This window comes from Cavia porcellus, unplaced genomic scaffold (assembly GCF_034190915.1).
Source record: "Cavia porcellus strain 051 isolate PalLab524CR breed Dunkin Hartley unplaced genomic scaffold, mCavPor4.1 scaffold_14, whole genome shotgun sequence".
NCBI lineage: Eukaryota > Metazoa > Chordata > Mammalia > Rodentia > Caviidae > Cavia > Cavia porcellus.
Genome location: NW_026947497.1, coordinates 51,610,573 through 51,626,912, shown reverse-complemented (window position 1 = coordinate 51,626,912; position 16,340 = coordinate 51,610,573). Strand labels below are relative to the sequence as shown.

General features: G+C 46.0%; 1 protein-coding gene across 1 annotated transcript; it reads left to right on the top strand.

Annotated features, from left to right (window-relative positions):
• The first annotated feature begins 636 nt into the window (after positions 1–636).
• On the top strand, positions 637–15,710 carry LOC106025074 (uncharacterized). The gene is made up of 5 exons (XM_013140802.3): positions 637–1,951; positions 7,745–7,823; positions 8,975–9,117; positions 9,414–9,600; positions 10,104–15,710. The coding sequence occupies exons 1-5, from the start codon at positions 1,713–1,715 to the stop codon at positions 10,179–10,181; spliced, it is 726 nt and encodes a 241-aa protein (XP_012996256.1). The 5' UTR covers positions 637–1,712; the 3' UTR covers positions 10,182–15,710.
• Positions 15,711–16,340: the final 630 nt, after the last annotated feature.

The following is a 16,340-nucleotide window of genomic DNA, read 5'->3' as shown; positions in this document are numbered from 1 at the left end:
AAGCGGCAAGCCAAATGTGAGCTCGTCCTTCTCCTGCTCTCATTTCCGGAGCAGGGTGGGACCCGGACCCTCCACTTTGTCGCCACCCCCGCCCCCGGGGTCCGGCTCCAGTTCTCGCCTGGGCGCAGCCCCGTCCCCGTGCCTGCGTGCTCCTCCGCGTGACGGCCTTGGGGAGCTCGGGGACCCCCTTTCCTCGCCGGGACGCGTGCCCCGTGTCCCCCGCTGCACCCTGCCAGCCGAGCTCGGCGCGGGGTGCTGGGTGTCCGGGGAGGCGGCGGGGGCCCACAAAGCCAGAGGCGGAGGCAGGCGGGTCCGAAGTGTGAGCGCGGTCTGAGCGCTCTAGGGGGACCCGGTCTCGGAAAGAAAAAGGCTCGGGTTCGCCCAGGAAGTCCGCGCTCGACCCGAGACTCGAAGGGGAGGAGGAAGAGGCCGGGAGGAGACGCGCGCCACGGCCCAGTCCCCAACGGAAGCCGGTCTGCGCCCCCGCGCGCTCAGCCCGCCCCGCAGGCCTCGCCCGCTCGCCGGCTCCGGGGCTCCGCCGCTTGCTGCCCGGGACGCCCCGAGGGTTCCAGGGCCGCGGGCCCGGCGCGCTTCCCCCGGCTGGCGCCAGAGGGCGCTGTGCGCACGTCTTTGCCTGCTGAGTGCGCGCAGGACGGCCACGCCCACCGTCACGTGTGCAGCGCGCGCCTCCAGGCTAACCGAGGAGCCTGCGAGCCTGCACACCTGCAGACAGACACGCCCCGCGAGCACAGCCCGGAAAAGCCCGCGCAGACGAGTGGGCCTCCTACAGGCAGAGGGTTACACGAAGCCCGAACCCACGCACAACTGCTGACACGGTCACACACGTCTACACGTGCTGCAGTCATCGCACCGGTAAACGTGCGCTGGGCCGGAACCATGACTTCCGTGTGATGCCAAACAGGGCGCTTGGTGCGTGGCCCAGCAGGAACGGTTCGAGGTCAACTCCGACTGTGTCCTCCAGTCAGAAGCGCTGTGCCAGCAGCGATAAGCTGCTGCCATCTGTCCACTTTGCTTTTGTATGGAGATTGAACCCAGTGCTTTCATACCGAGAGCTGCATCACCTGCCCTTTTTTATTAAGGGCCTCACGAAATCGCCCAGGCTAGTCTTCAACTTTGTACCCTCCTGCCTCAGCCTCCTTAAACGCTGGGATTACAAGCCTGTGCCACCATACCCGGCTTGATACCTGCTTTTGCAGTGTCATCAGTGTGGAGCGCCAACTCAGCTGCTGTCCGATGAAAGTTACTCTTTTAAAATTTCCACCTTCAGGTTCACCTGTTATTCAAGGGATAATGCTTTAGGGGTGGGAAACGCCTCCCTGCGTATATTATTCTGGCGGGGGCAGGAGCAGAAGCACCAAGGTCTCTGCGGGCCATGGGAGGAGCACGTCCCGGAGGATGCCGCGGTGGCCTTGCCCACTGATAAGGAGGCCACCGAGAGGAAGCACCTCAGATTCAGCGCTGCCTCTCCCACCTCTGGGTGCCCCTGACTTCCGCCCAGAACACATGCACTTCAGCCTTCCAGGATCTGGGGGAGCGGGGAACGGCATTTGAGCAGGCTGCTCCCTTAGTGCCTACCCCAGGAAGGACACCCGGCCTGCATATGGTGACACTGGGGTTCAAAAGCAGAGCGTGGACTTTGACTCCCGTCTTACTCAGTAATCAGTGTGACCACAAGCACACTGATTACATTAATGCTGAGTCAGCTTTCTACAAGTGGAAATGGAGGTGTCCTCTCTGGGTTCTCCAGCAGCAGAGCCCTGGCAGATGAGCCTGCGTGCACTGTCGCTGTGCTGGGAAGCAGAGGCGAAGGATGCAGAAAGGTGGTGAGCCTGGGCAGGGCTGTCTTGGTGCCAGTGCTGGGGCTGCAGCCCCGGAAGTGCCATATCCCCTGTGCCAGTGAGGTCGCGTGGAAGGACCATGTCTCCCACAGGTAAGGGCCCAGCAGCAGGGTGTCAGTCCTACCCCTATACCCCAGTTTGTGGTGACCAAACAGGGATGGTGACCTTGGTGAGAACAGGCTTCTAATGGGGCTTCATGGATTTGGGCCGTAATTTAGGAAGCTTTGGAGAACGCAGAGGTTTCAAAAAGAAAAGTGCTGTGGTCCACGGGGGCTTTCCCTGGATGTGTGATTTCCTTACACAATGGCAGACATTTGTCACGTGCCTTCTGCATGCCTTAGGGAGGAGTCCGGGAGGGAGGACTCAGAAGAGACAGTGTCAGGTGGGTCCCACGGAAATGGGAAGGTCAGATGGCTAACACTGGCCCCTGGATGGCCTGTGGAGTTTCATTCAGAGGAGACAGTTTTCATTTCTTTCCAGGGGAAAAACTTACCACTTTCTTAAAAAAAAAAAAAAGATTTTGGGGGTTATACAAGGTGTGATCAAAATGCACAGTATATGGCCACTAATCCCCCTCAAAATCCTCCTCATTTCTAACACACTACCCCGTCATTCCCACCACGTTCGGAAGCAGTTCTGGAAGTCCCCTTTCATGAGTGTCTTTGCAAAGTGTGACAAAAACACAGTGAGTGCTGCTACCCGGGGTTTGTGTCCAGATCCCCCGTCTCCCAAAGGAGTGCGCAGCAAAGGCCCAAATGAAAGAGACAAGGAATATGATCTTTAGGACTCCAGCAGGACCAAAACCCTCTGCAGAGTCTTAACTCTGGTGGCTGAGACAGACAGCGTCTCAAGGGGGCCTGTATTTATTTAGTGTTCAAACAAGGAAGGGGTTTGAGTGGAAAACCCAGGAAACCTGAGCAGGACCTTGGGTAGGGCTCAAGGACCCCTCCAAGCAACAGACGATGCTAATTAAGGAAAATTACCCTAGGAGAAAGTCCCCAAGTGCCCCCCATGGCCTGTCCTGCCCCCTGAGGCATCTCCTCATCCTCAGTTCTGCCATGCCTGGGCCACTCCACAACTCACAGTTCTGCCCGTGGATTCAGCTTCAATGGCTCCAGCAAAGGAGGAAAGACAGCTCACCTCGATGGTCCGGCTCCCTTGTTCACCTCACTCACTGGATCCAACCTCATGCTGTTTCCTGATCAAAACCACCATGAGAGGTAAAGGTTTGGAGTGATCCAGAACATCAGGGCAACCTCTGCAGCACAGTTAGAACCTCAGGAAAAAAGACTTCAAGAGCTGCTTCACATAGTGACAGAGACAGTGAGATAAACGTGTTCAAAGCAAGGAGGATTCTTTGAATTTGTGTCATTTACTGTGATAAGTTGTTTTTAAAATGTAAACACACACCATAGACCTCAGTCACACCTTGTACTATACAATGGGAGCAGATAACAATCTTTAATTCGTGTAGCAATTTACAGTATCAAGCTCTGTGTTCCAATATCTGCACATTTAATCTCCACGGCTTTTGAAACCATTCTGATTTTCATGATCAAACAAATTCTACAGCCAGGCATATCATAATCAACATTCCAGAAATTCAGCACAAGGATAGAACCATAAAAGCTGTTAGGGAGAAGAAGCAAATCATTTATAAAGGAAAGCCCCTCAGAATCACAGCTAAATTCTCAGCATAAACCCTCAAGTCAAGAGCTTGAAGTGAAGTAATCCTACCTATAAAGGAAAATAACTTTCAACCCACATTGATGTACCCCACAAAACTACCTTTGAAAACTATTGGAGAAATAAGACTTCTATGCCCAAGAACACCTGAGAAAATTTATGATACCCAAACCAGCACTACAAAATTTTCTGAAAGACATTCTAGAAAGAGATAGTAAAGACTACAACTCGATGAACCCCAGCAGAAGGAATCCACCAGGAAAGGCAAACAATTAGAGGAAAGGAAAAAAAAAACAGGAGCCCCAAAACAGGAAAATAACATGACAAGGATAAGTCAATACATCAGTTACAACCATCAATGTATATGGTCTCAATTCACCAATCAAAAGACACAGGTTGGCAGTATGTATCAAGAAGCAAGATCCAACAATATGTTGCATACAAGAAACTCATTTAATTCAAAAATATTCATAGACTGAAAATCAAAAGATGAAAAACAATACTCCATATGATGGGAACCCAGAAAAAGGCAAGAGTAGCTATTCTATTTGCAGACAAAGTGAATTTCAAGACAAGACTGATTAAGAGAGATAACAATCATAAATATATATGCAGCAAGTACAGGTGTACCCAACTATATAAAACAAATACTAATGGACATAAAAATCAAATAAGCCCTAATACAGTTGTATTGGGGGATCTCAATTCCCCACTGTCACAAAAAACAGATCAACTAGACAGCAAATCAGTAATGAAATGTTAGAACTGAACCAAACTTTTGAACAAATGGACTTAGTAGATGTCTATAAAGTGTTCCACCCCACAACAGAGTATACATTCTTCTTAGCTTCAACATAGGAAGTTCTCCAAAATAGACCATGTATTGACTCAAAGAACATGCTTAAGTAAATGCAAAGGAATCCAAATTATTCCATGCATAGTATCAGACCACAGGCAATGAAATTGAAAATCCATGCCAAAGGAAACCACAAGAACTTCATAAACATTTGGAAATTATATAGCACTCTACTGAACAACTAATAGGACACAGATGAAATTAATAAATTAGACAGTTTTTACAGTTGAATGATAATAGGCAATATCAGAATTATGGGGCACAATGAAAACAATCTTAAGAGGAAAATTTATAGCACTATATACCCATATCAGGAAGGCAGGGTAAGTGCACATAAAAACCTTAATTGTGAACTTCAGACCTCTAGAAAAAGAAAAGCAAGATAAGCCAAAAGTTTGTACAAGGGAGGAAATTGTAAAGATCAGAGCAGAAATTAATGTGTTGGAGGCTAAAAATGAATACAAAGAATCAATGAATCGAAGAACTGGTTCTTTGAAAGATTATATGAAATTGACAAATCCTTAGCCAAACTTATCCAAAAAAATGACTCAAATCCATACAATTAGGAATGAAAAGGGTGAAATCACAACAGATGCTGCGTAAATTCAAAAGATCATCTGTACCTACTTGGAAAACATGTATTCTAATAAGATGGAAAATACAGAAGAAATGGACAGATTCCTAGATACACACAAATTACCAAACCTGAATCAAGAAGATTTAAAAATCCTAAATAACCCAATTTCAACAAATGAAATGAAAGCTGTAATTAAAAACCTATCAATAAAACAAGTCCAGGCCCTGACAGATTCACTGCTGAATTCTACAACAATTTAGAGAAGACCTAACACCACTATTTCTCAAACTCTTTAATGAAATTGAAAGGGAAGCAATACCCCCAAATTCAGTCTTGGAAGCAAGCTTTACTCCAATACCAAACTGGAGAAGGACCCAACTAAGAAAGAGCCAATTTCCCTAAGGAAAAATGATGCAAAAATCCTTAATAAAATACTGGCAAACAGAATGCAACAAATTATCAGGAAGAATATATACCATGATCAGGGGAGAATCTTCCCAGGGAAGGAGGGATGGTTCAACATATGTAAAACAATAAATGTAACACACCATATTAACAGAGCCAAAGACAAAAATCATATATCTCAATAAATGCAGAAGAAGCTTCTGACAGAGCCTAGCACTCATTCATGATAAAAACCCTACAAAAAATTGGAATAGATGCTCTTTATCTCAATCTGATTAAAGTCACCCATGATAAACCAACAGCTGACATCATACTAAATGGACAAAAGCTAAAAACTATCTCTCTAAAATCAGGAACAAGACAAGGAGAGTCACTGTTATTCTACCTAGCCCTGGAACTGGAGCAATTAGACAAGAGAAAGAAATAAAAGGAGTATAGATAGGAAGGATCAAGTTAAACCATCATTAATTGCAGCTTGCAGATGACATGATACTGAGTATAGAAGACCCCAAAAATCCACAAAAGCTGGGAGATTTAATAAGCAAATTCAGTAATGTAGCTGGATACAAAGTCAACACTCAAAAATGAGTAGCCTTACTGTACATGAATAACAAACTCACTAAGAAAAATCAGGGAAGCAACACCTTTCACAACAGCACCCAGAAAGATGAAATATCAAGGAATCAATCTAATGAAGATGTAAAAGACCTCTACATTGAATGCTTCAGTACTCTGAAAGAGAAGGCTGAAAGGAATATTAGAAAATGGGGAGATATCCCATGCTCTTGGGAAGGAAGAATTAATTTAGTGCAAATGGCCAGACTTCCAAACTGTTATACAGATTCAATGCAATCCCCACCAAAATTCCAATAACATTTCACAGAGTTACAGAAAATAACCCTAAAATTAATCTGGAACCAGAAGAGACCTAGAAGAGCAAAGGCAATTCTGGGCAACAAAGACAGGACAGGGAGCATCACGATACCTGACTTGAAATTATACTCTAAAGCTACTGTGATAAAAACAGTGTGGTCCTGGAAAAAAAACCAAAAGATCAAAGGAACAGATTACAAGATGTAGAAACAACTCCAGACACACTAAGCCACCTTACCTTTGAAAAAGGTGCCAAACATTCGCTAGAAGAAAGACAGCATCTTTAAAAATAGCCCTGGAAAAAACTGGTTCCGCACATGCCAAAGATTAAAGTTGGGCCCATATCTTTCACCAGGCACTAAACTAAATTTAAAATGGATCAAAGATATTAAAACAGAAACATCTTCTGGAAGACAGAGTAGGTAAAACTCTTGATGACATTGGTTTAGGCAAAGACTTCATGAGCAAAACCCCAATTGCAAAGAACCTATCACAATGAATCAATAACTGGGATCTCATCTTGCTAAAAAGCTTTTCACAGCAAGAAAAACACCAATAGAGTGAAGAGACAACCTACAATATGGGAGAAGATGTTTGCCAGCTCTTCATCAGACAAAGAGTTACTATAGAAAATGTAAATAACTCAAAACAAAAGTCCCTCCAGATTTAAAAGGGCCAATCCCAAAATGGGCATCTAAAATGAATACACACTTCTCAGGTGAAGAAATACAAATGGAACATAAATATGTGAAAAAAAATGTTCAACATCACTGGTCATTCAAGAGATGCAAATTAAAACACTGAATTCCACCTCACCCCAGAAAGAATGGCTACTATCAAGAAATCAACCAGCCACAAATGCTAGATGAGGAGTGGGGAACAAGGAACCCTTCCCTGTTGGTGGGAGTGCAGACTGGTGCAACCACTGTGAAATCAATGTGGAGATTCCTCAAAAAATTAAGATAGGAGGTCCCAGTCACCTCAGCTATTCCTCTTCTGGGTATCATCCCAGAAGAATGAAAAACATCATCCATATCAATATATGTGCACCCGTGTTCATAGCAGCACAATTTGTGATAGCTAAATCTTGGAAACAATGCAAATGCCCATCGACTGAGGAAAGGATAAAAACTGTGATCTTTTTATACAAAGGAGTCCTACTCAGGTGTAAGGAAAGATAAACTGGAGACTTAAGGGAAGTAAATCAGACATGCATGTGAAAACATCGCATTGCCTCAGTCATGTGAGAAGTTAAAACAAATTATGTACACGCCCCCACACACATACACATAGTCAAGATGGTGACACTACCGATGTCTCTGAACTCGCTGAAGAGAAAGGTCCACTCTTCAGACAGCCGAACTGTTGGGCTCTGAAATAAAATGGGTTTGGAAAGAGAACCTCAGCAAGGAACAGTAATGTCCCCGTTATCATTGCTGCCCCTTTTGACAGAGTCACAAATTAACTGTAACACTGTCATTGTCACAGGCTGTGGCCCATCGTGAAGCTGTTGGAGCTGAACCCTGACCACCAGACGACATCACATGGCCGTATTCACATCTGGGAGGTATTGGGGGGCTTGCAGGGTCCTAAGGACGCCTTTGCCCAGGGAGAGCTGGGGTGGACTCGGGCCTCACCCTGCCGCTTTCGAATCTCATGATGATGAGTATTTAATAGCTAAGAGCAGACTGTGAAGACAGACTTCCTGGATTCGAATCCTACTCAGCTTGACACAATCTATTTCACAATGCTTCAATTTTATATTTAAAATAAAGTTCATTGTACCTCCCTCGCAGAGCACATAAGAATGAAATGAAGCAGCCTCCCCAGGAGAGAACCAGCTACCGTCTCCTGAGATCCACACCATGTTAGAACTTAGGGCACTGAGAATCCAAGCAACCCCTCGCCTCCTTGGGAAGCAGTGAGCCTCCCAGTGTGCAGGCTGAGAATCAAACATCCCATCCTCTCCACCCCTGTTAGCAACTGGGAGCCAGAGGTCTGAGCATCTCTTGGGAGGTTGATCATATGCAATATAGCAAATGTGGGGGATTTCCTTCTACCATATCTTTGAAGGCAAATACTGTTATCACTGTTTTGCTTTGTTCTGATTAATTGCATTGCTGTAGTCAATATTCTGTATTGATAAGTTCTATAATGTTCTGTTTTTTGGTTTGATTTTGCTATACCTGATTGAAAGAACAACTCCTGTGAAGATAACGAGATATACTATGGTACCTATTACTGTTATCCCGGTAACCTGCTGTGAAGTTCTGTACCAATTTCATTGCATTGTCTCCATTGGCTCTGTTCCTTCTTGTTCTGTTGTATTTTACTACCTTCAAGATAATAAAAGTTTTTTTAAAAGAACGAAATGAATTCATAAATCTAAAAGCACCTAGTTACACAGTAAACACAACTAAGTGTTGGCTAATAATGCCTTCAAATCTTCCCTTTGCCTGGGGGCCCCGCTGCTCTCAGCCACAGTTTGTTCCCTTACCTCCTACCTTCACAAAGCAATGCAGGTGCATGTGCACATGTGCACACACACACACACACACACACACACACACACACACACACGGCCAAGCCTGCAAATGGTGCACAGTGCTGGTATCCAGGCCCCTGAGGCATCTGGAAACCCTGATAGTTCCCAATTGGAATGCTGAGACCTCATTGTAAAACTCTATGTGGACACTGATATCTCTCATCTAATTATAGAAATTCAACTACAAAACCATGATGAAGTTGGAGCAATGCCAGAAATGTCACCTCTGCCCTGTATCCTGGCTTTCTGGATACAAAGCCATAGGAGCGACAGTGTGGATGACCCAGAGTTCCAACAACATATGGATTCCAGCAAGGTATGTATTCCATCAGCTGACATCCATCTCAGTGACAGACGACTGCCACGCACATGTGAGTTCGTGGTGAGCAGAGGAAAGGAGGAAGACAGATGACAGGCAGAGACAGATAAATATAGACAGATGATAGAGTACATAGATAGATGATAGGATAGGGAGATGACAGATGATTGATTGATTGATTGATTGAAACAAATGACCGGGAGCTGGATGGATGACAGCAGACCCACAGGTAGGTTGACTGAGGGGCTGAGGAGAACTACATATCATCCACCTAACATACTTTGTCCTCGTAGTGAAATCCCGAGGCATTCGAAGAAGTCTCACAGGCGAGGAGAAGGTGACCCACAGGCTCGAGGGAACGGCGCCTGTATCCGGGCAAAGTTGAGATCCCTCCAAGGCTTTGGGCCGTGCAGTCCTCTGCCCCAGTGCACTGCTGTGGTGGCTCCCCGGGCATCACTGTGCTGGGTGGGGGCGGCTCAGGTAACCATGTCAAGACCCCATCTGGACTGAGACCTGACCCTAACCATTTCTTCACATGAGTCTGCTCTGGCGAATTACTAGAATTCTGCCCTGAAGTGTGCTGGGAAGACCTGCATTCTAGCACGCCTTTCAGATCTCCTGTGACGCCTGCCTGTCACCCTCACACATGACCTGCTCCTTCTCTTGGCTCCCTGCGTCCTGCTCTGCACCCACAGATCTTTACCCATGCAACGGCACCGTCAGGGCTGGGCTGTGTTTCTCCCATGCCAGCTCACACCCAGCACTGGGAACAGGAGGTTGCTAGAGGTGAATGCGCGCTAAGCTCTGGTCACTAACCCAGGGCACCCAGGGCCACACAGAGGGAGGGTGATGCCACAGTAAAGGAGAATCAGCCATGGGCAGGCTGCAGTGGGCTGAGAGGTCTGGGCAGATTCCAGCGCTGCCTCTTGGCCCCTGGTCTTGGGCGCAGTGAGAAATACCTTTCTGTTTCTCTAACCTTCCAGCGGTGGCCCTGTACTCCGGTGACCTGCGAGGCTTCATCTTATGTGACCACTGGACTGGCCCACAGCCCGACGAGATAGTGCATCAGAAGTCACCAAGCGTTTGCGGGAAGGAGGACCCAGGTGGGCACAGTGCAGCACTCAGGGGAAGCCTGAGCCGTGGGGGATCCACCACACGCTGCTGCCTGCACACCAGATGGCTCCCTTCTGCCATTGGCTGAGCAGACTGCAGCTCCGAGGCCCTCACTTGGCCTCAGGGCTTCCAGGAGGACCTGGACCTGGACAGGACTGCACAGCACTAGGCCGGGCTCTGTACCAAGCCAAACGCAGCTGAGTCCTGGAGACGCAGCAGCAAGCCCGGGCCACTGTCTCAGCCTGGGCTCCAGTGGCCGATGCCTGGGCTGAGAGCGCCAGGCTCCAGGGCTGAGCGCTTTCCATTGCTGGCTGAGGGGAAGCCTTGGCTGGGGCCTGCAGAGAAGCAAAGGACCTGGCCAGGCCGAGCTTCCCTCCAGGGCCACGCCTCCCTCTGTGGCTACACCCACATGACATAGCTTCCTCCCACTAAGCCCCACCACCTCCCAATAGCACCACAGCCTGGGAACCAAGCCTTGGACACCTGGGCCTTTTAAGAGCCAAGCCTGGAAGGGACCTTCTTTAGTCACGATTTCTTCATAGAATTTTCATCCTCTGCTGAAGTGGAACATTGGTGGACTTTCTCTCCCTCTCCCTTGTGAAACTGTCTATGCAGAGGACCCTAATACACAGCCCTATAAACTGTGAGAATAGAGAAGGCACTATCCATGGCTTCGCTTGGAAGCATGATTTTAAAATTTCTAAGAAGTTGAAAGCTATGATAATAACCATGAAATAGACATTCATAGAGGGACTGTGTCTAAATGTTCTAAGGTAAATCCAGAAGCAGGCTGTGTGTTAAATACAACTCAAGTGATTTGTGACCCACTGACCACCCGAGAAGTGTGACCAGCAAAGACTGCTGCTACCAAAATGAGCAGAATAACCATGCACTGCATTTTCCCTCAATAAGACCTAACTGGAAAATAAGCCCTAGCATGATTTTGTGGGATGCTTGTAAGATAAACCATAACCCAGAAATCATTATGCCCTGGTTAATATTGTCAGGCAGACAGAGGCACTTAGTACATCCGTTACAACACACACCAGATGTGCTGAATTATGAAATAATGTTACTATAGTTAAATATATGTAAATGTTGGCATTAATACTAAAATAATAATATAAATTGTAATTAAGTATTTGTAATTAACAAAGTGGGCACCCTGGGACCTGGGGGAAATGCCTTGCAAACAGATGAACTTGAAGCTTGCTGCTGCCTGACCTATCAGATGAGGACAACACAACGCAGGAATGACGTGCACACTGCGTAACAAGTGGGTGTGGCTTTGTCTAATACACAGCTTCATAATTACACCATTGTGTGACAGTGCAGCAGGAGCAGGCTACCCCCAAAAGATGCGCTCATCAAAGGACCGCTGAGACCCAGGCTGACGGTTCTACAGGAAGTAGGGTTGCAAGAAATTCAGGCCAGAATTTGGGATTTGAAAAAATTATGCTGATGTTCCAGAAGATGACATGACTGAACCTTAATAAAAGGGATTTTTTTCACATGAATAAATGTAATTTTTTGGCAATGGGGAATTTAACCCAGGGCCTCACATATGCTAGACAAATGTGCTACTGCCAAAATGCAACCTTAGTTCTGTATAAATTCTTCCTTGTTTGAGACAAGATCTCAATAAGTTATTCAGTCTGCCTCAAATTTGAGATCCTCCTGCCTCAGCCTCTCAAGTAGCTGGGATTACAGGCACGTGCTACCATTCCCAGTTGCAGATGGCTTTTAGACGTGAAAAAACCTCATAATATACAAACCAAATGTTCTAGGCTGACACCAGAAGCCAACAGATACTTTCTGACATATACAACTCCCTTTGAGTATGAGTGGGACCTGTGGACTACATGGGATAACTACTGCCTTAACTATGTCACATGATAGGTAAAATTCTAGGCTTGTCACACCCTTGATCTCATCATGTTATTCAGGACTTTGTTTTATCAGAGCTGACTGAGATTCTTGTGCTAACTCTGAAAGAAATAAGCTTATGTTGTTGGACTGCAGCCAGGGAAAGCCAACCTGCTCTAGCTGAGAGAGGTCCCAGAAGGCCAGCAAGAAAAACTGTGCCCCATTCCTCCAACTGCAGGGAACTCAATACTGCCACCAGACTGAGGGATGTGACATGGGCCCATCCTTCCCGGAGAAGGCCTTAAGAGAAACCAGCTGGGCAGAACCCACCATGTGGCCAGATAGACCCCAGGAGAGGACACAGCTGACCCAGGCCTGAACTTGCCATCCCTAAAGACTGAACACTTACATAACAAAATAATAGGAGAATATCAATAGTCAATACATTGAGTATTGCTATCTTTAAAGTAGTCAGCATATGAGATATGGGCACCTGTGTTGTTCAAGCTAATATCCTTGTGACAATCTATCACACAACAACAGAAAGCTCGAAAAATGCTAAGCTTCACTCACAGAGAGGTGTGAACTGGAGCTCTTGGGAAATGCAAATTCCTTTGTCTGATTGGCAAAGAAAATACGGCAAACATGCTGTGTGAGCAGGAGTATGAGACACACACCTGCTCATAACTTACTAGTGACAGATGAGGTAGTATAGTTTCTATGGAGGACCACTTTCAAAATACCTAGCAAGATTGAAAAACATCTACCTCTAATTGAACATACAGACCTGCCTTAGTTACTTTTTTCTCATTGCTGAGACAAAGTATCTGACTCCCAAAGTTAAGGAGGGAAAGCTTTGTGGAAGTTTCATTCTACAATCAGCTGGCTCCATAGCAGGGTGGCGTGGCAGAGGGGCAGCAACTCATGGTGGCAGAAGACAGCAAAAGCAAGAACACAAAAGGTGGGGGGGAGCAAGGCTCTTTTCCTCCCTTACATTTCAAGCAGGCTACCCGCCCTAGGGTAGGTGCAGCACTCATACCAATTCCAGTACTCTCCTTTTGCACAGGCTGGGGATGTCTAACGTGAGGGCCCTGGCCCCCTGCTGAGTCACTTGGTTAAACTTCTAACCTTGATTTAAGCTGAAACAATTAATTAAGCATTACAACATCCTACAGGGTAAACACCTGCCCTGAGCATCCTTTACACCCCAGGATGTAGGACTGCTGAGTTACTTAATTATGCTACTAAACTTCTCAAATTGACACAATGTATCGACCATTACAAAATCCATTTACAAAGGGAAAGGTACAATATTAGTTACAGCAGTGTTGTTTGTAACAACAAAAATGAGACTCACCTATGTATTTATCAGTAAATAGTGCCCAATAAATTTTAGTATATCCATAAAAATACTTTGGAGCACTAAAGGAGGAGATTCTTTAAGCAGTGATATTGATATTCACAATATATTTTTACAGAGGAAAATCCATCTTTGGTATTTGTATATAATAAGCCACCATCTGGGGCAGAGAGAAGGGAAAGGGGAATATATCTGGGTGCATATGCACAAAATATTCCTGGAAGGTTTACAAGAAACTCCTAACATGTTTTATCTCTAAGGAAGGGCTAAGAGGCTGGTGCAGAGTGAAGCATTTTCACTGCATCTTGTTTTGCGTGCTTTAAACTTTAGCTCACGTGGGTCTGCTGTCCATGTAAATATAATAAACACTTCAGCCACAGGTGTTCGGGTCCTCCTGCCGGGGCCCTGGAGAAGTTGCCACACAGCTGGGAAGGCAGATGTCCCCCTGGGAGTGCAGTCTGCAGAGAATAACAGTAACACGAAAACTTCTATCAGTCAAACATGTTTCCTTCTAAACACCAACACTGGTATTTGTAGACACTGTAAACTGATGCAAGAAAATGGGAAAGGAAACGCACAACTTTTCCATGGCACGTCATGATGAGGAAGGAGGCTCCACCAGCTCTGGGAAGCAGAGCAGTGTGTCGGGGGTGCATTTCGCACTGTCAGAAGCCCCGGTGCCCTGAGCATTGCCACAGTGAACAGGGGTCTGCAGCCCGTGTCCAGCCTGCAGCTGGAGGTGAGGTCCAGGGTGCCTGATCCCCTGAGCACCCGAGCAGGGAGGTTTCACAATGCTTCAGTGCACTGACATTCAGAGAAGGACCCTGCGTGTGAAAACAGAAAGTTAGAGAACAAGCACCAGAAATTTTAAAAACAAAACGGAACGTTTTTGCTAAATGCAGAAAAATGAGGCACCCCAGTGCTGTGTTCCAGGCTGGAACCCAAGACTTCTTTCTGGCTGGTCTGATTTTCACCACGATTCTGTGCTCACCTGAATCAAGGATGGACCATGACAGCGGCTGTAAGTTAGAGAGGAGTTTTGATTTGTGTTCCTTTGTTTCACTGTCTTTTCAGACAGCTGGTAGTAAATTATCCTTCATCCAAAAATAATTGAAAATAGAAACAAAATGAATTCCCTGATCTGCAGGAAGACATGTTATAAAATTACTGTTATAAGTGAATGACAAGAGCCTGTAATCATAGCTGCTTGGGAGGCTGAGGCAGAAGAAAGATGAGCTCCAGGTCAGGCCAGGGAACAGCAAAAGATGCAGGTTGTGATGGTCGGTGCTAGGGCACTTGCCTCACATGCGTGGGCCCTGGGCTTGATTCCCAGCACTAAAAAGTGAAATTTGTGATCTGTGTCTCTCATTTACTTAGTCCTGTTCTTAATGTCTGCAAATTGCTCTCTGAACTAGTCCTGTTATCTTCTCTCAGTGATAGCATTTGTGTAGCTGAAAAGTAAATAATAAATAACATGTAAATTTTGAAGCCACCCTGAATATGAAGTAATGCCATGCACTATTTAAAGTATGGGTACATGCATGTAAAATTTCGTGTTAGGAATTACATGCGTGAGGACTTTGTCATCTGGGGGTTGTTTCGTTTCCATTCTGGGCAGACATTTCAGGGGGCTGTCTTGAACATAGTTATCTAGGCTGACAGCTGACTGATTTCCAGTGCAGGGTGCCCTGTGCATTATGGTGATGGCTAACCAGCCAGGCAGGGTGGCACACACCTGTAATTTTGGCATTCTGGGAGGCTGACACAGGAATATCACAAGTCAGCCCAGCCTGGGTTCGATCCTCATTCACACACACACACACACACACACACACATGTGCACATGCACACACAGATGGATGGTCTACACCATCCCTGACACCGAGTGTAATTTTTGAACAGCCACACAGGTTCTTGTTTAAATATATATATATATACCCATAAATCTCCTCAGAGGCAAGAGAAAGATCAAAGGTAACTCTAAGAGCAGAACAGGATGTCTTCCTAATCTAAACTTGCTTGTTAGCCCACCTGAACCTTGCTCTTCCAAAGAAATGTAACCGCCTTGTTCCTGTTCTGCAGTGTACCGGGAGCCCCACCCCCCCTCTGCATTGTGAGACCAGCAGCTGTTTGCGATTTTACGGGATAAAAACTCCGCCCTTTAGCTGTTAGTCACACAGTCTTCCATACTGACTCCTGGAGGCTGCATCACCAGGCCTGTGCTTTAATAAATAATTTTTTTCTTTCCAAATTATTTTCTCTGGCTCCTTCATACCTCGGCAAGTGGACCACCACATTTGGTGGGCTCATCCGAGATGGATTAACAGCCCACCGACTCAATTCCTGAGGACTGATTCGCTCAGAGTAAGTACTGGGGGCTCCTGTTTGATTTAAAGTGGTACCACAAAGTCTTAATTCTGTTTAGGAGAGAACACCCTCATCCTTGGGAGGTCGGATCCTTGCTGGGAATCCTAGATCATTTGTTTTGGAGTCTCTTGACTCATTTGGGTGTTGGACCCCAGCAGGGCTGCCCTCCAATTTGATATTGGAATTTGAAGGGAAGCCTCCAGGCTAAAATTCATTTATTTTGTCAGAGAAAGGTTGTTTTAATTTTTACCAGTACTGGTGGTTTTGTTTTTGTTTTGTGTCTTTGTGTAGTCCTGTCTTGTCTCGTGTCTTTTCTTCTAACTTTTCCCTTCCAGGACACTTGGGCCTGAGAGATCACATGTGCCCTTGGACCAACTGCCATCCCTTTGGTGGTTCTGAGGGTGCCAAAAATTTTCTTTTAAACCACAGGCGACCCTCGGACCAGATAAAGAAAATCCTAGGTTTTGTGATTCTCTCCATATTGATCTGTCTCTTGTATTTGCTAATCTTTTCT